Consider the following 23,735-nt stretch of genomic DNA (forward strand, 5'->3'; position numbering starts at 1 on the left):
AGTAGGTCTAAGACCTACAATCCTTTAATATAGTAGCCTCTAGGTTTTGTGTAATCCTTATTACATGGAGCTCTGTGATATATCACTATAGCTTTGTGATAATTTAAATTGTTTTTTTCTTATTGCTTCCAATATTTTCTCCTTAACCTGGGAGCTTTGAAACTGGTCTAGAATATTCTTGTTAGTTTTCCTCTTAGAATGCCTTTCAGGTGGTAATAGGTAGATTTTTTTTTTTTCCTACTTTAGCTTTGCTTTTTTCTAGAACTTAAGGACAATTTTCCTTGTTAAATCTTTATAATATTGTATCAAGATTCTTTTTTCTTTATCATAATTTTCAGGTAGTTCAACTATTCCTATATTATTTCCCCTTGATATATTCTCCAGATTGGTTGTTTTTCTGATGTTTTATTTCCTTTTCTGTTTTTTATATTTTTTTTGATTTTGTGGTATTATTTCTTGATGTCTTAGAATGTCATTAACTTTCCCTTACCCAATTCAAGTTGTTTGGTTTTCTTTTCATACTTGATTTTCTTGAATACTTTCCCACCTTCTCACCCACCTTTGATTTTTAAAATTTTTTTTAAAGTTCTTCTAAGAACTCTCTTTGTGCTTAGGGGAACATCTTTTATTTCTTGTTGAAAAGAGAATAGCTTTTCTAGCTCCATTATCTTCCTCTGAATATGAACTCAGAACTAATACTTTCCTCATCTCAATTTTAGTACCAAGTCTTTTTTTTTTTTTTTGGGTAGTAGATTGTTTCAGACTGGATATAATAGGACCACTTAATCTGAAATGCCACTAAAATGTGCTTTTGGTGCCATGGAAGGTAGTCACAGCCTAGTTTTAATGTCCAAGGCTTTTCTTGGATATAATTAGTTTAATTTTTTTAATTGGTTTAATTACAATTGACTAAGAATATAATTAGAAAGTATAAAAGTATATATGTTATCTCCTAGTTGAAGGTAGTCTGAAGTTGTAAAGTCATAAGACCTAGATTTAAATTGTACTTCTGACTCTTACTAGCCCTGTGACCGTGGGTAAGTGATATCACTCTTCTGACTGCTTTGTAAACCTTTAAAAAAAAATTTTTTTTTAATTTTTTTAATTAAATCTTTTTATTTTCAAAAAATATAAATTTCAAAATGTAAATAAATATATATATTCAACATTCATCCTTACAAAACCTTGTATTCTAATTTTTTTTTTCCCTCCCTGGCAAGTGATCTTGTTAATAAACATGTACAGTTCTAATATACATTTTTATTTTATTTTTGCTGAGGTAGTTGGGGTTAAGTGACTTGCCCAGGGTCACACAACTTAACACACAGTGTTAAAAGTGTCTGAGACTGGATTTGAACTCAGGTCCTCCTGACTTCAGGACTGGTGCTCTATCCATTGTGCCATCTAACTGGTCCCTTCTATATATATTTTCACAAATGTGCTACACCAAAAAAAAAAAAAAAAAAAAAAAAATCAGATCAAAAAGGGAAAAGAATGAGAAAGAAAATAAAATGCAAGCAAACAACAAAAAAGAATGAAAATACTGTGTTGTGTTCCACATTGAGTTCCCACAGTCCTCTTTCTGGGTGTAGATGGCTCTCTTCATCATTGAACAATTGGAACTGGTTTGAATCATCTCATTGTGGAAGAGAACCATGTCCTCAGATGATCCTTGTATAATCTTGCTGTTGCCATGTATAATGATCTCCTGGTTCTCCTCATTTCACTTAGCATCGCTTCACATAAGTCTCTCCAGGCCTCTCTGAAATCATCCTGCTGGTCATTTCTTACCGAACAGTAATATTCCAGTAACATTCATGTACCATAATTTATTTAGCCATTCTCCAACTGATGGGTATCCATTCAGTTTCCATTAATCTTAAAATTTTTGTGGAAATATAATGTAGGACTATACTAGCCCTGTGACCATGGGTAAGTGACATCACTCTTCTGACTTTTCTTTCTAAATATTTAAAAAAAAATTAAAGTTTTTATTTTCAAAAAATATAAATAAATATATAGTTTCCTTTTAACTTTGCTAAAACTATTATCACCTGTGGCAGAGAATTGGAAATTGAAAGGATTAATTGTAAAATGGCTAAACAAGTTGTGGTATGTGCATAACATGACCAATATAGAAATATGTTTGATATGATTGTATTATTTGTATCTGACTGATTTCTGTTTTAGGAAGGGAGAAAAATTTGGAACTCCAAATCTTACAAAAACAAATGTTGAAAACTATATGCAATTACACACATACACACACAAACACAATACTGTCTTTTAAAAAATAGTCATTCTGTCAACTCATCCAAATCTTATTGCTTCAGCAATGACAAGTCAGAAAATTGATCATTAGTCCCCCATGTCTTCTAGGAGCTCTGCTAAGTTGATAAGGAGTTTGTAGAGCTCTGGTGCAGAAATGGATGAACTTCCTGTCTCTTTCAACCTTCCATCTCTCTATATAATTAGTATGCTAAAACTCCCAAGGAAATCATAAAGGAGACCTATGTGGGCAAAAATGTTTGTAGCAGCTCTTTTTGTGGTTAGCAAAGAATTGGAAAATTAGTAGATGCCCATTAGTTGAGAAATGGCTGAATAAGCTGTGGTACATGAAGGTAATGGATTATTATTGTTCTATAAAAAATTATAAACAAACTGATTATAGAAAGGCCTGGAAAGATTTACACGAACTGATGCTGAGTGAAACAAGCAGAATCAAGAATGCATTGTACACAATAACAGCAAGAATGTGTGATGATCAACTATGAAAGGCTTGGTTCTTCTCAGTGGTTCAGGGATCCAAAGCAGTCCCAATAGACTTTGGACAGAAAATGCCATCTGCTTAAGGAGACGGAATGTAAATCAGCACATGCTCTCTTTGCTTTTTTCTGTTTTTTTATCTCTCCCTTTTTTTCCCATTTGTTCTAGTTTTTCTTTCCCAACATGATTCATAAAACAATGTGTATTAAAAAATAAATAAACTTGCAATTTAAAAAAATGCTAAAACTTTGCAAAGAGATGAAAAGATCTAGGAAACTAAAAAGATTGCTGCCTGATCTTGTGCTACAACTTCTACAACCTTTCTCTATGAATACAAGTGTTAATCTTCTTGCATGAGTCTGTATTTTCACCACTCTTGGCCAGCTAGGAACAAGGTTAGTTAACCTTAACATTTGCAAACTCTTAAAGGTTATGGACTAATTTTTTGTAATTCTCTCTGTAAAGGGCCATTGTGCCATTAAATAATTTCTAAAGTCTTTTCAGTGATGTTACTGTAGAGAGCCTTTGGTGATATTTGTGAAGGACAGCAAGGTAAGCCATTCCCCCAAATCCTCAGAATTTGTTGTCATATAGAAGGAAATGAAAGAGAAGAAGTGGACAGAGAGCCTAATGGATCTCAGCTTGGAGAGACCCAAAAAAATCTAGCAGCTTTTTAAAGGGAAAGGAAAAATTCAGAGAGGACTGTGTAGAAACCATAACCTCTTAAAATATCAAAAGGGGAGCCACAGTCAAGTTCTGTATAAGCATTCTCTTTCAAAGTTGTCCTGAGTGGGCCCATGGGAGCTCACAAGATCTATGTTCCACTTTCTGCGTATGTAAAATTTGAGCTCTGTGAGTTGAAGTTTTTCCTGTTTCTTATTAAATGACTGACCTCATTTTTCTCCTTTATCTTTGTAGTGGTGGAGATCCAAGAAGGGAAGACAACTATTGTAAGTATCATAGCATTGACCAGTTGGAACCTTTGTCATTCTTGGAAATGCAGAATCATTACATTTTTAGAAGAGAGCCTCAAATTGGCCCTGGTTGGAGACTTTCTAGCTCCAACACTAGCTCTCTGGGACCTTAAATCCTGGAACATGCCACTTTCTAGTTGTAGATTGTCTTAGTCAGAAAGTCTCTAAGCTTGGAATGAGATGCTGTTACTTGAAAATGGCCTGGATTCACATTACTCTTTGAATTACAATATCTCAGGGATCTTCATTCATACTATTTTTGTCAGGTTATTAAATTTTCAGTTTTCAAAAGGAGAAACTGAGGCAGTGAACTAGATAATTGGCCCAGAGCTAGGAACCAATTACTACAGCTCCTTTCCTAAATCCTTTAAAGGGATTAAGCTAGTTTTGTAGTGAACAGAAATCATATCATTTGTGCAAATTTGCCTTTTCTCAAGAATCTTTGGCTTGTCCTTCATTATTGGAATTTTTAAGATACCTATGATGTGGCCACCTTTCAAGTTAAAATTACTTAATTTTTTTTTAATCTATTCTCACCAGTCTCCATGAAAGCCCTGCAGCTAGAGCCCTTCAGAGAGCTCTCAGGGGGCTTGACTCCACAGCTCAAAAATAAGGATTCTGTTCCACCCCCACCCCAACTAGCCATGGTGAGAATAGTTGTCTTCTAGAAAATCTGGGCCCTTGCCCTATGTATTAACAAAAGCCAGCATGTGTAATCACTTTGATTCCCTAATATCTCTTTGGGGTATCTTCTTCATTTGCCCCTCTTTAATTATGGAGTAAAACAAATACTTTGTTTGTAAACAAATAAAGTCATAGGATATTAGATATTAGCCAGAAAGATCAAAACTTAGTAGCTGGAAATGTGAAATTTTTCCTTTATTCTAGAATTTGTAGAAGGTAGGCATTCATGACACCAGGTCCAGGATTCATCACAAAGACCTGTATTTCTGAAAGCTCTGTTGATAATCTTTCCTTTCACCTTTTTTCATAACTCTCAAGTCACATACCTTGGCCCCCAGAAGGGGAAAACCCTTCTGACTGTTTCCATGTCTATGGAAGTTGTAGGTTCCTAGATGCCTCTAAGTGCTGTCTCTGGGGCAGCTAGGTGGCGCAGTGGATAGAGCACCAGCCCTGAATTCGGGAGGACAGAGTTCAAATCTGGTCTCAGACACTTAACACTTCCTAGCTGTGTGACCCTGGGCAAGTCACTTAACCCCAGCCTCAAAAAAAAAAAAAAAAAAAAAAAAAAAATGCTGTCTCTGACTCTGCTCCCACACCCCATGATTTCCTTCTAACATTACTTTCCATCTTCTTACTTCCAGTAGGAGCTAGCTTCTGAGATTATCAACTTGTTGCTCTTAGCAACTTCAAGGCTACATTATCATAGGAAGAGTACATGAGCCAATCCAAAACTAGTTAAATTCATTTCCTATGACTTTATCTGCATTTGGAAAGGGACATTCATAGCATTGAAGCACATATAAAACCCTCTTTTCCTATGCTCCCACCTTTGAAATCTTTGCCCCTTTTAAGGGACAGGTGAGTTCTAATAGGCCAGTGTAGTAGCATAGTTCTGTGGCCTGTTCATAATTTTAACAAATTTTATTGATGCTTGGGGAAAGGGGAAGTCCCACTGTTACTTTCACTGACTCTTCCTTCTCCACCTCCTCTCTCCTCCCTTCACCTCCCCCTCCTCCCAGAATCTTTGCTCATAGCAAAGAAGTAGTTATGGTTTCTTCATTTCTAAGTAAGCAAAGACCAACTTGTTATCCCTTATTCAGCAGGCTGGAAAGACTTTAGACCTTCAAAGAGAACTGCTCTTTACCCCCCATTTTCTACATCATAATCAATATTTAGCGTCTTTGTTGAATATTTTGTTCAATACTTTATTTTCAGCCTTTCCCTCTCTGCTTCTTAGATTGAAGGCCGAATTATTCAAACTTCCAAGGTGGCACCAGAGCCTCCTAATCCCTCTGGCCAATGCCCAATTTGTCGTTGGAATCTGAAATATAAGTATAATTATACGGTGAGTGTATCTTCTGACTAGGTTTCCATTTAATATAACTTTGTTATGATTCTTACAAGGTACTAAGACAGTGGAATTGATAGAAACAATAATCTAATTTAGCGTGGTTCAGTATGATTGATCTGATCCTACAGGGAAGATGTTATGGGCCAGAACTTGAAACAAGGTACTAAGTGGAATTGAGGAGACGATGGTTAAATCTAGTTTAGCATTGATTTACTCCTACAACAAATAATGGTCTCCTAGTGATATAATGATTGGAGTATACTCAGTGCACAGCATATAAACAAGAAGCTCTCAGAGGCGGAGTCAGATTCATTCCAACTTCTACCTTTGTGCTGGCTGGAAGCTGAAGCTGACAGAGGCAAAGGACTAGCATCAAGAGCTCTTGGAACCAAGGAGAGAGATAGGCTTCTAAGAAAGCTAACCAGGCCCAAGGAAGGAGACCAGACTTAAAAGGAAACAATAAAGAATTTGGACTTTAATTCCTGGCTGCATTTGGGGTGATTATACTGAACTGAAACTAAGGCTGCCTCCAGAAGCCCCCCAAGACTCCTGCTCCCAGAGGACACTTTAGAGAAGAACATTACATAACTTGATCCTCTTTTTTTGCCTATTGCTGCTAGATCTAGGGAAGAGAATAAATGATCCAAGATTTGACTGAGAATTAAAGATTCTTATGTTCTTCAATCTAGTCCTTCCCTTGTTGGTTGTATTTCTTCATGGATTTCTCCCATAATATATATTTGAGGAGGCTCACGTGGGCTAAACAAAATGCACTTCAGCTACAAAGAACCTTTGTTACTATCCAGAGTAGTTTTGAGCAGTGCTTCTATGTTGCATAGCAGCTATGACATTTGTCTTTAGTGTTAATCCCAGATACCTCTGTCATTTCAAAAGCAGCTGTTTCTGGAGCTGAGGTAGATATTTTTTGGCCCCTTCTGGGGAATTAAAATGACCAAGAACTACAATCTATGTGGTAAAAGAATAGCATATATCCATGAGGCATGTTCTTTACCCCCCAGTTTCTACATCATAATCTATTCCATGCCTCATGGATATAATGGCTGAAATGATTCTTCAGAATAGTTAACCCTTAGGGCTACCTAGAGTAGGAAGCTTGATAGTCCAACTGAAATGCCAGGTCCTCCTATTTAGGGCCTAGAGTGGGCTTCCTATGGCATATATTAGCACTAGGGTTGGCATTGCTGCTCAGAATGCAGCAGTATCAGGAGGAGTGAGAGCCCCTACCTGCCCAACCACCAAACACAGACATCAGTGCCCAGGGGTGCTCTACCCACTGGCTTTTCCAGGAAATGTACAGCTCATATTTGGCTTTGTTTATCCATCAAAAGAAATCCAATCCCTCTGAGGTGAAGGCTAAATTTGTTTTTGCTTTCACCCTCTCCACTTAAAAATATGCTCAAACTATATAGAACCATCAGCTCACTCAGCAGTGCTTGTAGGAGGCTGGAGCTGTGAGTCTGGCTTATTAGACCATATTAATCCAATCCAAATTGTTTTCATCAGATGCTGAAGATTACAAGGGTGGGAATTGGGGGCCTGTGTCCCTCAGGAGCTGTCCAGTGATTAAAGCAAATCTGCTGTTACATAGCTTGGCTCCCAGCAGTACAGCAAGTTAATTTCATGGAACACGACCACTGAGGCTGGTGTGCCAGGCCCCTAAAGGAGGAATAGAGGGGTAATTTTATTTAACCCCACTTTGTGTTCTCATGGCTTTTTCCCAGCTACCCAAGACTCTAGGATGTCTTCCTGTCTTATGGCTGGTTAATTGTTCTTAACCCTGTGATCTCTCCAAAACATCCTGAGAAGCTGGACAAGCCTAGCAGAGATGTGATAGGTAGAGTGGAAGCTAGTATAGCACATCCCTCTTGTCACCATGGAGGAAAAGACCCATGATGAATCCCTCTTCTTACCCCACATCCTTTATAACTCTTTTCATAACCTTTGTCCAATCCAGTTCCTTCTGAGCATGTAGTGTGTATACCATACTAGGTAGTTTTGTGTAGTTTGTCACATATGAAGGTAGTCCTGGGTTTCCTTCACCCCATTCCTCCATACTAATGGGACAATAACATGTCATATAAATTCTCTATTTAGGAAAAGAGATAGATCCCTCATATTCCCAAATCATATCAAGAGTGATGCTTTAGCAATTGAGAACTAGCTGAACAAATTGTGGTATGTTAATATAAGGGAATAGTATGAACTGGAATATGAACTAATACAGAGTGAAGCCAAGCCAAGCCAAGAGAACAATTCATGCTACAAAAACAATGTAAACAAAACAACTTTGAAAGATTTGGACTTAACTATTATTTAATGACAACAATCCCCCATATTGCTGAAAGACTTATGAAACATGTTAACCACCTTCTGGCAAAGAGGTATAGGCAGAGACATTGGTTTTTGACGTTGGCCATTGTGGATTTTTGACTATGTCTGTTATAAGGTTTTGTAGGGTTTTTTCCCCCTGAAGGTTTTTAATTGGAAGAGGGTTAGTAATATTGATGCTCCAAAACAAAGGCTTATTGAAGACATGAAAAAAGTTCAGAAAAACCCAAGCAAACAGGGCAATTTTGAAAGTAATTTTTTTGGTTGTATGTGCATTAGGGGTAGGGAGAGTTGCTATTTTTTTGAGGCAGTTGGGGTGAGGTAACTTGCCCGGGGTCATGCACAGCTAGTATGTCAAATGTCTTGAATTGGGATTTGAATTCAGATTCTGTTAATTTCAGGGCTGATATTCTATCCATTGTGCCATCTATTTGCCTCCAACGCTGTTTTTAAAGGAAATGTTTAAAATGGAATTTTTGAAAAATTTGCAATAGTATTTATTTTCCAAATACCTGTAAATTTTCAGCATTCATTTTTATAAGACTTTTGTGTTCAATTTTTCTCTATTATTTCCCTCCTTCCCAAGAGAGCAAGTGATCTGATATAAGTTAAATATGTACAAATCTTTTAAACATATTTTCCTATTTGTCATGTTGTGCAAGAAAAATCAGACCAAAAGGGGAAAATCCAAAAAGAAAACCCCAAAAGATGAAAATACTATGTTTCAGCCCATATTCACTGGTCCTCACAGGTCTAGGATGTGGATACAATAGTAGGGAGCATATTTCAAAATGTCTTATTATACATTGACATCTGGGAAGATGGGAGTCTGAGTGACAATAACCTCTGTTGATTCTGGGCTCCTAAGTGCTGGCCAAGCCTGCCTTCTTTTCTGCCATGCCCTTTCTACCATACCATTCTTTCCATGTCCTGTAGGATGTCCTTCTGCTGAGTCAATTTATTCGACCCCATGGGGGAATGCTGCCCCGGAGAGTCACAGGTCTGTGCTTAGAAGAACATCGGAAAATGGAAGAGTGTGTGAAGATGGCTCACCGGTCAGGTAGTTTGCCCTTCCCTCCACCTCAGGAAGTGAGCTATTAAAAAATATTAGTGTAGGGGAAGCATAAAGTATCCAGCTGTTTTCACAATACCTCCCATGTTTAGATGCAATGAAAGCCAGTCATGTCCGATTTTTTGTGACCCTATTTGGAGTTTCCTTGGCAAAAGATCCTGGTTTGCCATTTCCTTCTCCAGCTCATTTTACAGATGAGGAAACTGAGGCAAACAGGGTGAAGTGACTGATCCAGGATCACAAAGCACTTTATCCACTATGGCGCCCCCTAGCTGCCTATGAAAGCACTTCTGCTCAGTGATAAAAGTGTTACTTAACAACTAGTTTAACTTCACCTGCTCAAGAATGATACTTTTTTCCCTTCATCTAGGTCTGCTACCAAATCATAGGCCTAAGCTTCCAGAAGGATTCGTTCCCAAGAAAAAACCCCAACTCAATCGGTGAGTGAACTGGGTAAACTAGTCAAGACAGATGGCTACAGTTGAGGATCTTCAGGATAGACAGTGACCCCACTCCTTACATCCATTGTTACTCCAGCCCCCCTCAGCCTTCACTGTAGAGAGCACTTCCTTAAAGAGGCCCACAGTTCAGGACACACATCTCTGATAGCAACATAGCCAGTCATCACCCCATATGCTCAGAGACAAAAGTTCTGTTGATTCTTTCATTTCCCTTCCCCCACTCAGCTATAGTTCACATTGTTCACATTCTTTATTTGTCCTAGAATATGAGCTAGAAAAAGACCCTTTGGATTCCTTCTCTGTCTTTCCATAAGAGAACTTAGAAAGAGGAAGAGTTAAGAGCTGAAAAGTACATATTGTCATCTGTCCGTGTTGGACATTTGGTGGTGTTAATCCTATGTATGACATCACACTCTGTTGCCATGGGGATGCCAGAGTAGTTTTCTGAACTTTTAATATCCTCACTCTCTCCCCACTCTGGGGTTACCAAAGGGCAGAAACAGACATAAAAAAATGGAAGAAAGGCCTCTGGTCTTTTTGTGGGTCCTAATGTGACTATAAGAGGGCAGGGCTATGTGGGGACTGGCTACTTGAGTGGAATGTTAAGCTCTGGAACATGACCCACTCCTTTCCTTTATCCCAGTTCCCTGAAATGCAGCCAGTTTCCAAAATAAGCAGTAACTCTCTAACATCTATATAACTGTACTCTTGAGTCCTCTTTTCACCACCCAATCCTGCCCCAGCCGTGTGATGGTTTCTTTGTTGTAGGTGTATGTGTACAGAATTGTCTCTGGATTTTCTCTGATTAACTCCAATGCAACTGTGTGTCTTCCTCCTCTCATCTCCACCTCTGCCTGCATGCTGCTATTGGCAGGTCACTCTCAGTGAAAGAGCACACACGCATGCATTTGTGTGCGTGTGTGTATATGTAAGAGTTCTGCTGAGAATTTTCACAAAGCAAGACTCCTGCCTTTTTAGTTTACTTCCTCACCTCCAGCACTCCCTGAGTGGGTCTAGAAATACAGAATCTGGGTAACTGAAGCATCAGGGAAGCAAACCAGTATATTTTCGCTGTTGTGGAGGGAAAATGGGTGGATGGGGCTATTATTGGAACATGGGACTTGTTTAGGATGCAATGTATTGCTAAGTTGCCTATCTCTCTCTCTCTCTCTCTCTCTCTCTCTCTCTCTCTCTCTCTCTCTCTCTCTCTCTCTCTCTATATATATATATATATATATATATATATATATATATATTTGCATTAAATTGCTTTGCCATAGCTTTTGCATCAGGCCCTCATCCCTCTGTGCCTCCCATATTGGTAGCATAAGTCATTCAACAGCAGTCTAAAAGGATACAAGACACAGGTCAACCTCTTCCTGCCTTCTGCCCTACTTATACCTGCTGGCTGTAGCATTTGGGGATAGATCTCACCTCCTTCTGGCTCTGTAAAAGACAATAGGGAGTCAAGGACACAATTCATCTTGTTCTCAGGTCTTTGAAGAGAGACATGAATCCCTCCCCTTAAATCCAGTGTCCTTTAATGTGACATAATATTGATGAACATAGGGACTATAGGATTGATAAAAGAGGGACATAGAGGAAAAAGAGAAAAGGAAGAGATACTAAAGGGATTCTGTCAAAGTCCCGTAGTAGTAAATGAACTTTACCTCTTCCTATTCTCAATAACTATTTCATTGCAAGAGTTGGGAAGGTACTGATCTGAGAATTTTTGGATTGTTCCTGGAGTTTGGCTGTTCCCAAAGAGCTTTTTGGAGCCCACCCAGCCATTTTCCTTGCCAGCTGGCTACTCTCTGTGGCACTTAACACTAGGCCCAAGGCTAGCTGGAACTTCACTTTCAGGTCAGATCCTTCTAGGGCAAAGGGAGATAGAATAGCTTTGGGTCAGCAATACAGAGAAACTGCTTAGTTTCATGCCTCTATCTGTTTTTTCCAAAAGGCAAGTAACTTCCTACAGTGGACAGCAGACATATTCAATTTTCCCCCTGATCCTATCTAACATTTTCTTGTGTATACAGTCTAAACAGGAATATAATCAAGAGAATTAATGTTTGGAATAGCCAGGATGAAATATTCCTCATCCCCAGGGACTCCTATATCTCCATGTCTAGCCCTTCTCCTTGGTAAATAGATACTCCTGTTGGCTTCTTGGTTCCTCTTTGGATTAGTCCTTAGGACCATCTCAGTGTCTCACCCGGTTCTTTCATTTGTGGAAAGGGCACTTCCCTTTTTCCCTCTTTGAAGGACACAAAGAAGGGAAGCATTCTCATCTTTAAGGAGTCAGAGATCGGTGGAGCGTAGTTGAAATCTATCTGAAAGTAGGGCTTTAGAGCACAGCTGGGTGAGGCAAACATGTTGAGTGGGGTCCAGAGCTTTCCAGGCATGGATGGCTGGGGCCCTTTCTGGGGAGGCTAGCCTTTACCATTGCTGAACCTCCAGAATAGGCTGTGGCCCAAGTTTCATTCTGAACAAAGCAAGCCTCAGCCCCACTATCATGAGCCACTTTTCCCGGAACCCATAATCCTGGCCCTATTCTCCATAAAAGAGGCCAAAGGATCATGCCTAGAGTTACTCTCTTCCCCCAAGAGTTGTAAGAACTTACCCAGCCAAACTGCACCCATATCTCCCACCCTTTGGCTCTTATTCCTCCTCGGGGAGGGGGCTCAAAGGTTAAGCACAGGCTATAGCTGCCCAAGGGATCTGCCCCTGGAACTGGAGCAACTATCTGAGCCAAATGAGTAAAAGCGAAGACCTTTTTTTTTTTTCCCCCAAACACTTATATCATCAGCCTTTCCTTTCTCTGTGGTCAAGGCCAAAAAGAATGACTTAGGATCTGAGCAGCCGCTTCCTCCCTCCTTCTTCTCTATATATACACAAACACTGACAACTTAAAAAGATCAAGGAAGCGTGTGGCCCTATGCTGCCTGCTGACCCTGACCCCCAGCCACACACACTCAGAACCACAGCAGTCAGGAGTCTCGTTTGTTTACAGCATGCTCAGCTGCTTACTCCCTGGAAGGTCAGAACTACTTCCTCCCTACTCTTCAAATGAATGAAAGCTATGGTGGGCATTTCAATTTGTTTAGCCATAGTAATGATGGAACCCTAATCTTCATATCCAGGTTGATCAGAATCAAAGTCCAGGTAAACTTTTATCCATTGTAGTACTCAAAATGAATTAAATCTCCCACAGGTCCTCATTGTACTATTCTATATACCTTCCTTTACAGGTACCTGACACGATGGGCTCCCCGCTCTGTCAAACCCATCTTAAAGAAAGGTCCAAAATGGAACAAAGTTCGAATGGCTGTGGGCTCCTCCCTGCTTAAGGATAATATCAACTACACAAACAAACCCCTACTCATGTACCATTGATGGGAGGGAATGGTTTGTAAGATCAACTTGGCCAAAGCTCCCTCTCCCTGGCAATAGGAACTATCTCCCTTTATTCCAAGGTAGGACTAGAAGGTAAATTCAGCCTGGAACTGCTACAGACCCAGATGTCTTCAAAATTAGTTATTCTTCACCAAAATGTGGACAACAGGAAAGGCAATAATAATATGGTCCAAATTCTGATGGAAAGGCTTATGGCATCATGGAATGGACTCTAAAGCAGCCGCTAGTGATGGGGAGATAAATGGCAAATACCATAAGATATCATATTCAGCTCAGACTGAACTCTTTGAGTTGGAGATATAAATATTACAAGAAATGTCATAAGATAAGACATGTTTGCTAAACTACTTGGTGTATGCTTTCTTCAGAAACTGAAGGTTACTGGATCTTCAGCATCAACTTGTACGGCTTGGAGACTTGGAAAATAATGGGATTGATATCCTGTAATTGATAATACATGGCTGCCAAGAAGACATAAATTTGATGTGTCCCCAGTCTATTCTTCTAACTAATCTAACTGCCTATGAGTTCTGAGTAGGGGTTTGGGTTGAATGAAGAAAGCAGAGGCTACAGACCTCTGTTTTGAGTACAAGTATCCTGGCTACATAAGCCTAAGTAACTTATCCAAAAAGGAGATCTCAGGTGAGCCTTCCCATCATCCTGCACTTTTGCCCATTTGCCCTTTGGCATTCCTTCCCAGGAGCTTTTGATTGCTGTCACCTACCTTCTGCCTGTTTTGCCACCAGAGTGACTCATCTCAAAGACTAGAAGCATAGGAAAGAAGTAGGGAAGTACACTGTAAACACATAATTCATTTGAGTTTATGAAAAAACATTATTGAAATTGGTCTGCATTGATAGTAGTACCCAGGCTGAATCACACCCCAGTCAAAGCATGAAGGGCAAGTCTATGTTCTTCTCACCAGTGCCCACATAAATATAGCCATGATTCTTGGTCCGGGGAGCATGGTAGAATGTTAGGCCTGGCCAGAGCAAGCTTCGAAGCACAACCAGTGCATTTCCTCTCTCCATCTGGATACTCCAGGACCCTGGGGAAGAGACAGATAGATGAGGAGGAGTTGAAGTCAGGGGCCTCCAAGGAAGCTTGTTCATCTCAGATAGCTGCTAGAAAAAGTTCCAGAATTGTTTGGGGATTTTGTCCTGGTTTATGTGACTTGATTGCTAGGAATAAAGAAAGACAATTCAATTATCTAGACTGATTATTCAGACCTTTTACATTTCCTGAGTGCCATTTAGCTATTTTATTGCTCATTAAAACCTCTCCACCAGAAGGAGGACAAAAATGAAAAAAGGTGAAACTTGTAAATGATTCATATTCTTGAGTTAAGGAAAGGAGACTAATAAAAGTCAACAAAATGTAAGTTGGGGGATTTTTAGTGTTTTGATAGTCCTAACCACAGTTCATCTTAGCTGACGTAAATGTACTCTTTTTAGTCTTAGTGTACTCGTACTCCAATTTGCTGGTTCCATCTTTTCTTTTTTGGTGGTGTTGGGGGGAGGGGCATCGTCCACATTTTAAAATTTGAAAAATTTTGTTTTGACACATGATATTCCAATGATGCCTTCTACATACATACACATACTTTCATTCTTCCAAAATAGTAAAGCAAATCACCTAATAGAGTAGCTGTTGCTTCTTTCTTCCCTTCTATACCTGAGCATCCCCTACCTTCACTCAAACCTCCCTCTCCCCTTCACTCCCACCCATTTCCCTTCCAGCCCCTTATAGCCTTAAGCAGTAGTGTGGATAGACCACCAGTTCTCAAGTCTTGGCCCCTTAAGTATAAAATCACCCTTTCTTTGCAGCCTAGCCAACTAATATTAAATCTGGATATCAGCTCTAGCTGGAGGGGACTGAGACCCAAGGCTAAATGAAGTATGGGGGTAGAATTTAAGAAACAAGCCAAAGGCTTTACCCTTCACAGGCCTTATCCTGGTTCCTTATGCTCCCCCAAACAGGAGCACCCCAGCCCGAGGCCGCATTTTGCAGCCACTGATGACTTGGCGGGAAGACGCTGTCCCAGCTCCAGAATTGAGGGAGGGAGCTGCTGTGTGGGAGGAAAAGAGCCTGGGAAAATCTCCTCTGGATGGAGATCTGGAGCTTCCTATTCCCCCTGCGTACTGTGGCCTCTCCCCCCTTTTCCCCAGCCCAGCCACAGCTCTGCTCGTTCTGCCAAAAAGGCAAATGCTTTGAAGGTTTTGGTGCTGGACCAGCCAGCCCTGCAATGAGGTCTACTCTTGCAGCCTTCATCAGCTGCCAGTTCAGCCAGGCTGCCTGGCTCCAGCTGCCCCAGCTTCCCACGGGCTTTCTTCAGCCATGGCCTGCCCTGGCCATACCACACCCAGAAACCCTGTACATGGCTCAGCATGATCCCCCCACCCCTAAGGGGCCACCCTGCCTCTAGACCCAACTGACCGCCAGTAACCCCTAGCCCTGCCCAGGGTGGAGCCTCACTGCCCTAGGCCAGAACTTGTGCTTCCAGAGGAGCCAGCAGGGCAGCCATAGTCATCACTATTTAGGGGGAAGGAGATAAGACTGGGAAAAGGTAGGAAGAGTGAGGAGTCCTTCCTCTTCCCTCCCCATCTCACCCTCTTCACCAAAACTTCACTATTTATGTAGCAGGGTGTAGTCTAGATAATCACTCCAAAGTAGCCATATGCCCCATCAAGCTTCCTCCAGCCCTCTTATCATACTGCAAAATGGTTACAAAAAGGATATAGTAGCCAATCTCTAAGTATTCCCCTTGCCTTGCTGGAATGTCCCATGGGACATTGTAATGTTCTATATCTGCAAACCTTTCCTAGATTTGTATCTACCTATCCTGCCTACTTCTAAAGAATAGAGAGTAAACTTTTTCAAATGATTTTACCTAAGCTTCAAATCGAGAATGGGGCAAGATAAATTTCCATAACTCACTCTCTGCTGGAGAAGTTTACCAGGATCTAGGGATATTGCTCACCTTCCCCTTAGCCCCACCAGTCCCAGAAGCATCTGGATTCAATTTCACTAACAATCCTAAACACATCCCCTAGACAATGGGCACTAAACTGAATGAGTTTGGGGAATTCAGGTGCTATCTGCATCCTCATCTTACCCCACTCACAGGTAGGAATTAAACAATAGGTCCCTGTCTATGTCACTCCCCTACTGAGTGAATGTATTTAGCATTCTGTTACTTGTAGGGTCAAGTACAAATTCCTTGGTTGGGCATTTAAAGCCCTTCACAATCTGGCTGCAACCTGTCTTGCCAGCCTTATTATGTTTTCCTCCCTTTCCCAAAGGCTATCTTCCAGTCAAATTGACTCTTTCTTCATACAGGACATTGCGTCTTCTGTCCCTGTGCATCTGCATAGGCTGTCCTTCCAGCGCCTGGAATGCATTCCCTCCTACTCTTCCACCTCTTAGAATTTCTCGTTTACTTCAAGGTCAAGTACCATACATGAGACCTTTCCTGACATTTCCAGGTTCTAGTGCCTATGCCTCTCTCTGCCAAAAGAAAAAGAAAAATTTACCTTCTAATTATTCTGTAAATATTTTATGTATGTATTAAGTCTTTCCCCTCTGAAATGTAAGCTCCATGAGGCCAGGTAATGTTGTGTTTTTGTCTTTGTATCCCCAGCAATTGGCATGTAGTAGGTACTTAAATATGGATTAGTTGGGGGGGGGGGGCACCAAAAGAGGTTCCAGGCCAAGAAGCAAGAAAGGGGCAGGGATGCCAGCCACTTTGAGTAAAAGGAATAATCCACCACAGACAAGGGAGCTTTGGCTGGGTATTCCAGCATATGAATGGCAAGCCAAGCCTTTGCCGCCTACCTCCCTCCCTTGCATTCCTGTCACACTCTTCCCAAAGTCCTTGTTCAGCCGGTCGCCTGGGAAACAGTAGTTCTCAACGTGCCAAGAGTCACGTAGTATCTACCTGGGGAGCTGAGGACTAGTCTGTCACCTTCACCCACTTTAATAGCTTCAAACTGAAAACGAGGCTTGCCATCCCCCAGCCATAGTCTCCTAGATCTGTTACTCTGCTGTTCGTTCTTGCTGCTCCAGTTCTAAAGAGTAACAGGGTCTCCCACAGCAGTGGAACAGGATCAAAAGGTTCAGCTAAGCTTGGGCTCGATTCATCTGCTCTATGGCATATAATTACTCTTTCTTTTCCCTCAAGTCTTTCCACCCAAATTCCCTGGTAGCACTAGGCCCTTGACTGTTTTCTCAAATATCCTCTGAGTTGTCATTACAGTCCGGAGTATCCACCTATGCAAAAAGGGAGAGAAAAAGACTGGGGACTACAGACATGTGGAGAGATTGAGGAAGAAAGTTAGCAGAAGTGGAGCCTGGCCTGCAAAACTTGTAAACTTCGCTCTCAGGTTTTCTGACCTAGCTGGCAGATGAGACAGTCTGAAGAACCATACACCTCTTATGAAAAATGAGTTTATATTACTGGCTAGAGGTTCTAGAAATGAGGAACCAAACAGGCCCCACAGAGTTTAAGCTGAACCTTACTTAGACCAGAAGTCTAACAATCTCTCCAGGGAATTTTATTATTAAGACCTCTAGGATCTTCCTGAAAGATTCCAGCAACTATTTCTTCCCCTTGAGCCTAGTCCACTCCCTGGTAACTTTCTCCTAAAAGATAAGGACTAGGAGGCAGATTAGCTGTCACTGACAAGGAGTTTCCTCAGTGTGGCTAAGGGAGGCCCAATGAACATCATCCCCAGTCTGCCTGAGACAGACCCCCCCACACACTCTTTCTTCCCCTTACCCTCTTCAGCCTAACAGTGAATGCTGGCTTCTCATTTGGATTGTTAGTCCCCCGATTGCTTTCAAAAGCCATCTTTCCACCACTATTTAAAAAAAAAAAAAAAAAAAAAAAAAAGCTGGCTCTATGCTGCCCCCTGCCGCTTACAGAGCATTGTGGTTCTCATTTAGCCAAGGAAGAAGTTAAGCCTAGTCTTCACCCCTACTTCTATGTGTGTCCCGCATCCCAACAACTCTTTGAAGTGGGAGCAGAGAAAAGAATAGTTTTCTGTGCTCAGTGATCAGCAGTATTAACCAACTAAACCTGTGCTTTATTGCCCAGATAATAAAACTCTTCATGTCTCCATGTTCCTTTTATAACACGTGTACAGACATTTTCTCATTTGATCCTGTCACAACACACTTCCTTGGGAGATATGGACCCTCAGTACAAAGAATCCCCATTTTGTGGAGGTTGAAGAAACAGAGAGACAAGGTAAGTGTCAGGACTAAAATGCCATCACAGTGTTTTCTGTCCATCACATGACACCACACTGCCTCCCAGGATCCAGGCCTTAACTACAAAGTACTTAATATATGGGAGAGATGCTCCTTGGAATTTGACAGTAGAAGGAGAGGACTTCCTTCTAGATGCTTTGGATGACTCCTGCCTCCCCACACAGAACTCTAAAGTTCCCTAGCCCCTGATCAGAAAATAGTACTATGGGATGTGGCCTAGGGGGTTATTAAATTATATAATTTAACCCCAAGGAAGGACTCTAAGGCAACATTTGCATTTTTAAGAACAAAAGCCTTCTCCAATAGATAAATACCCAAAGGATATAAACAGGTAGTTCTCAAAAAAAGAAAAGCAAGATACCAAAAATCATTTAAAATGCTCCAAATAACTAAGAAGAAGAAAGCTGCATATTTAAATTCTGAGGTTCAACCTAATGAACTGGAAATGATGACAAAAATGGAAAATGACAACTGTTGGAGGGATGTGAGAACAGGCACATTGATGCACTATAGATGGAGCTGTGAACTAGTCTAGCCAATCTGGAAAGCAATTCGAAACTACACCTAAGTTACTAGCCCAGGCAAATTCTTTGATCCTGCAATAAACCACTATTAGGCATATACTCCCCCCCAAGAAATAATAAAGCAAAAAAGGATGCATATGAACAAAAATATTCAGGGATCAATTTAGAAAGACCTGAAAAGAAATATGAAGTGGATAGAACCAAGAACATTTTATACAACATGATAAAGAAAAGCAACTTTAAAAGGCTTCAAAACTATAACCGATCAGGATTCTAGAGGAGCAATAATAACACATGCTTCCCATCTCCTAACAGCAGTCCTGGACTAAAGCTGCAGAATGAGACATGTCCAATTTGTAAGTCTGTTTTGCTTGACTAGAACAGGTAGGTAGCATGTAACGTGTGTTACATGTAACATACAGCATGGGTATGTGTTAATTTATTTTAGGCTCATAACAACCTTTTGAGTTAAGCCCTATTATCCCCATTCTACAGATAAATTGAGGCTACAGGTATTTAAGTGACTTGTCCAGGGTCATAAAGCTAGTAAATGTATAGGGATGAATTTGAACTTAGGTTTCTTTGACTTTCAGTCCAGGACTCTCCACAGACCCCCCAAGTGCCTTACTGGGCTTATTTGTTACAAAGGAAGGCTCCTTTTATTTGGGGTTTGGAAAACAATGGGGGAAATAAGGAGAGTAAGAATAGTGATATTTAAAAAAAGAAGAAAAGAGTGCCAATGAAGAATTTAAAAGAATGCTCAGAAAAGGACAGAAGGAGATACAGAACAAGATAAGGACAATCAGTTAACCTCAATGCTCCTGGGAAATGGTACAATTGTAAATTGAGAACAATTTCAAATCTGCATTTGTGGGAGTAAACTATTCAAATGAAATCATAGGCCTTGGCACAAAAAGAACCTGGGTCTATCTCCCATTCCTAGCAATAAGTCCCATGACCAAAGAAAAAACGGATTATCTAAATTTTGGTCACTGATTCCTCCACTCCCCCAGTCCCAACTGTGCTTCATACAGTGCATATATAGTAGGAATTTTAATTTTTTTCTTAATTTCATTATTTTCCAATATTATATTTTTTTAATTTTAAGAAATTTTTTAAAAATGTTGAGTTCCAAATTTTCTCCCTCTTTCCCACCCCCTTCCTTGAGAAGGCAAGTAATTTTATATCAATTATATAAGGAATTTAATTTCTGTGAAATGCTGAAGCTGAACCAACCTTTAGGATTTGCCAAGAAGAATCCCTATCCCTGACCTGAAGAAGAAACACAGAGCATTCTGAGGGAATAGAAAGCAGTCACCATTAGGCAGTGCAGTTTCTTCCTAGACAGAAAACAGATGGTCAGTCCCATCTCTCTGGCCATCACCCTTAGAAGCTCACCCAGGGCTGAGATTCAAGGGTTTCTGGAGCCTGTACTTTGATATCTATTTCCAGTTTAGTGGTCCCATTAGTGGATCCCTACCCACCAAGGGCAGCTCTGACCCCCAGCACAATTCCAATCATTACACATTTTTACTAGTAGATAAGGAAAAGTCTGAGAACAAGTTCAGGAGGGCCATCTGCTGTTCCAATCATCTCCCCTCTGTGGGAAAAAATTACAACAGACTTTCTAGGGGGTCCTTCGAGGTAGCACTAACAGGTCAGAATCAAAGTCTCTGAGTGCTGGCCCAGAGACTTAAGAGTTGCCCAGATTGCAGCCTCCCTAAAAGCATTATCTTCTAATAACTATTCATTCTAGGCAAAATCTGGGTGAGAAAGAATACATCAGATTTAGACTTGGAACGGATCTTGGGATCATTGATTCCAATCCCCTCATTTTACAAATGAGGAAACTGAGGCCCAGAGAAATTAAATGGTTATCTAATGGCGCATGGCTGATAGAACTGGGATTTAAATTCAGATTTCCTAACTCTAAACCAAAAGCTCTTCCACTATAAAATGAGAAGGAAAACATTCCAACCAGTATTAACTGAACTCATCCCCCAGAAACCAGGTCAATGGGGCAGAATGTTCAAGGGCTCAAGACCTTGTTTCCTTCAACTCCTGGCAGACTTTCCATTCCTTCCCCTCTCCTTGACCTTAAGAATAGTTTCCCCTAAATGAAGCTGGGGAAATCTGTTTCCTCAGGAACCCTACTAACACAACACAACCCCCTCCCAGACTCTCTTTTCAAAAACCAATTAACTCATTACCAATGTAGCTTGAAAGAAATTGATTTCCTAGATCTCCTCTGAAAGGCTTTGAACTGGCCTAGACCCACAGGTGTTTAATCAAACGATTGCAATTAGAATGTACGGTTTCTGATGCAGAAGTCTCTCCTGGGGTACTAGAGATTATTTGATCCAACAGAGGTCCAGGTGGGAGAAAGGCAAGGAGATTGGAGGCAAATGAGAGGTAAGCCAGGGATCATGAAGACTCAGGTTCATATGCATGTCCCTGTGATCAAACCGACCTGACTTTGAACTTTACTACATGAAAAGAGGCTGCTATGGATTAAAAAAAGGAAGGAAGGAAGGAAGGAAGGAAGGAAGGAAGAAAGAAAGAAAGAAAGAAAGAAAGAAAGAAAGAAAGAAAGAAAGAAAGAAAGAAAGAAAGAAAGAAAGAAAGAAAGAAAGAAAGAAAGAAAGAAAGAAAGAAAGAAAGAAAGAAAGAAAGAAAGAAAGAAAGAAAGAAAGAAAGAAAGAAAGAAAAGCATGAGAAAAGAGAGGGGGGAAGGGAGAGGGAGAAGGAAAAGAGGAAAAGGGAAGGAAGAAATAAAGAAAAATCTTTCCTTTTTGTTCCAAATCAGATGTTCTCTCTAAAGCTAAGAATTCAGGGTTGGAAATCCAAGAATGGAATCTAGCCTCCCTCAAAGAACCTACATAAGAAAGTTGGCTGGATGCTGTCATCTCTCTCAAGAATCTTGAGAAATAATTGTAGTCCAAGAGGCCTGGAGATGGCAAGAAAGGACCCATTCCTTCTCTGTCCAGAATGGAGTGAGAGTAGGGGAAGTAAATGAAAATCTGGATAAAAGAAGGGAATGACAAGATGGGTCATCCTCAAACTGAGGAGACTTAAGACCTTGTTTCCTTCAACTCCTGGCAGACTTTCCATTCCTTTCCCTCTCCTTGACCTTAAGAATAGCTTCCCCTAAATGAAGCTGGGAAAATCTGTTCCCTCAGGAACTCTACTAACACAATCCCCTCCCAGACTCCCTTCCAAAAACCAACTAACTCATTACCAATGTATCTTGAGAGCATTCCTGACCCCCATTAGCAGAGGGAATCTGCTGCTATCTCTCAGTTCCTGGTCTGGCTGGCAATTTGGTAGTCCAGTAAAGATAAAGGGCATGTAAAGTTCAGTAAAGATTTGTGGAGGCAAAGAACTGGAAAATGAGTAGATGCCCATCAACTGGGGAATGACTGAATAAGTTATGGTATATTGTTTTATAAAAAATGATGAGCAGGTTAATTTCTAAAGGGCCTGGAAAGATTCACATGAACTGATGCTGAGAAAAACAAGCAGAACTTGGAATACATTGTACATAGTAACAGCAAGATTGTGCGATGATCAACTATGAAAGACTTGGTTTTTCTCAGTGGTTCAGTGATCCAAGGCAATCCCAATAAACTTTGGATAGAAAATGCCATCTACATCCAGAAAAAGAACTATGGAGATTGAATGTAAAACACATGCTATATATTGGATTACTTGTTATCTAAGGAGGGGAATACAAGGTTTTGCAGGAATCGTTGAAAAATCCATGCATATGTTTTGAAAATAAAAAGTTTTAATTTAAAAAAAAAAGCACATACTATGTTCACCTTTTTTCCTGTTATTTTTTTTCTCTCATGGTTTTTCCCTTTTGTTCTGATTTTTCTCTCCCAATATGATTTATAAAGAAATGTGTATTTTTAAAGTTAATATACACGTATAATCGGAAAAAAAAAACAATTTTAAAAAGGATAAAGAGACTTCAGAATGGGATGCTCATAGATGTGAAATAGCTCAGATCCTATAAACTTCTCCTTATCTCCCTTGGAAACAGAAGATCCCATTCTATGAGCAAGCTAGATCAGGGTCCTGCACAAGATGGACACAAACTCCCTTCCTTGGCTCAGCCAGGACAACTATGTTTGGTCTCTGACCACTTTTCTCTTCTGCTCCGGGACCTCTGTCTCAGGACCTCTGCTCACTCCTTAACCTCCTTGACTCAGCAAAACATTGAAGAAATACACCCATAGTGCTTGCTGCTATATAGCTAACTTGCAATTCTCTTCTACACTCTCCCTCAGTATCCCTCACATATCACAACTAAAAGGATGAGTATTTTTCTGAGATTTAAATCATCTCTTAACAGTTTGCTGGATCTCTTTCTCCCCCGCTAGATGTTCTACCACCACATCAAAGTCAATATGTTTAAAGCTGATTTGACCATCTTTTCCTTATAATCAGCTTCCCCTACCTCTCCTTACCTCTCCCCTGGATTTGCTTATTTCTGCCACTCTTCCAGATTAAACATCCTATCCTGGAGCCATCTTCCCTCTCTCTCACCATCTACACAGGTCACCTAAACTTGACAATTTTTTTGCAATGTCTACAGTCATTATTTCTGTCTAGGCTTTGGACTACTTAGGGCAGTCTTAGGGTAACCTCCCAAATAAGTCTCCCCTATACTCCTGATATTAATCTTCCTAAAATATCACTTTATATATATATATATATATATATATATATATATATATATATATATATATATATACTATAAGGTGGAGAGGAGGGTGACTGGCCCAATCCTGGAAGTATGTGTCTAAGGTGAGTACTTCTAGAAACTCATGATTAGAGGCAGTTAGGTAATGCAGTAGATAG

General features: G+C 40.4%; 2 protein-coding genes across 4 annotated transcripts in view; one reads left to right on the plus strand and one right to left on the minus strand.

The window, feature by feature from the left end:
- MRPS18A (mitochondrial ribosomal protein S18A) overlaps positions 1-14,280 on the plus strand; it is a 27,696-nt gene extending 13,416 nt beyond the window's left edge. The window contains exons 2-6 of one of the 2 annotated variants that reach the window (XM_074310800.1): positions 3,685-3,716; positions 5,662-5,769; positions 9,061-9,184; positions 9,567-9,636; positions 12,909-14,280. In XM_074310800.1, coding sequence (XP_074166901.1) covers positions 3,685-3,716; positions 5,662-5,769; positions 9,061-9,184; positions 9,567-9,636; positions 12,909-13,053 — 479 coding nt within the window. In that variant the 3' untranslated portion in view covers positions 13,054-14,280. The remainder of the gene's footprint in view (positions 1-3,684; positions 3,717-5,661; positions 5,770-9,060; positions 9,185-9,566; positions 9,637-12,908) is intronic. The other variant, XM_074310801.1, reaches the window with a different exon arrangement.
- RSPH9 (radial spoke head component 9) overlaps positions 13,880-23,735 on the minus strand; it is a 24,745-nt gene continuing 14,889 nt past the window's right edge. For both annotated transcript variants that reach the window (XM_074310798.1, XM_074310799.1), the window contains exon 5: positions 13,880-14,122. In XM_074310798.1, the coding sequence (XP_074166899.1) occupies positions 13,962-14,122 (161 nt within the window). In that variant the 3' untranslated portion in view covers positions 13,880-13,961. The remainder of the gene's footprint in view (positions 14,123-23,735) is intronic.

This window comes from Sminthopsis crassicaudata, chromosome 4 (assembly GCF_048593235.1).
Source record: "Sminthopsis crassicaudata isolate SCR6 chromosome 4, ASM4859323v1, whole genome shotgun sequence".
Classification (NCBI taxonomy): domain Eukaryota; kingdom Metazoa; phylum Chordata; class Mammalia; order Dasyuromorphia; family Dasyuridae; genus Sminthopsis; species Sminthopsis crassicaudata.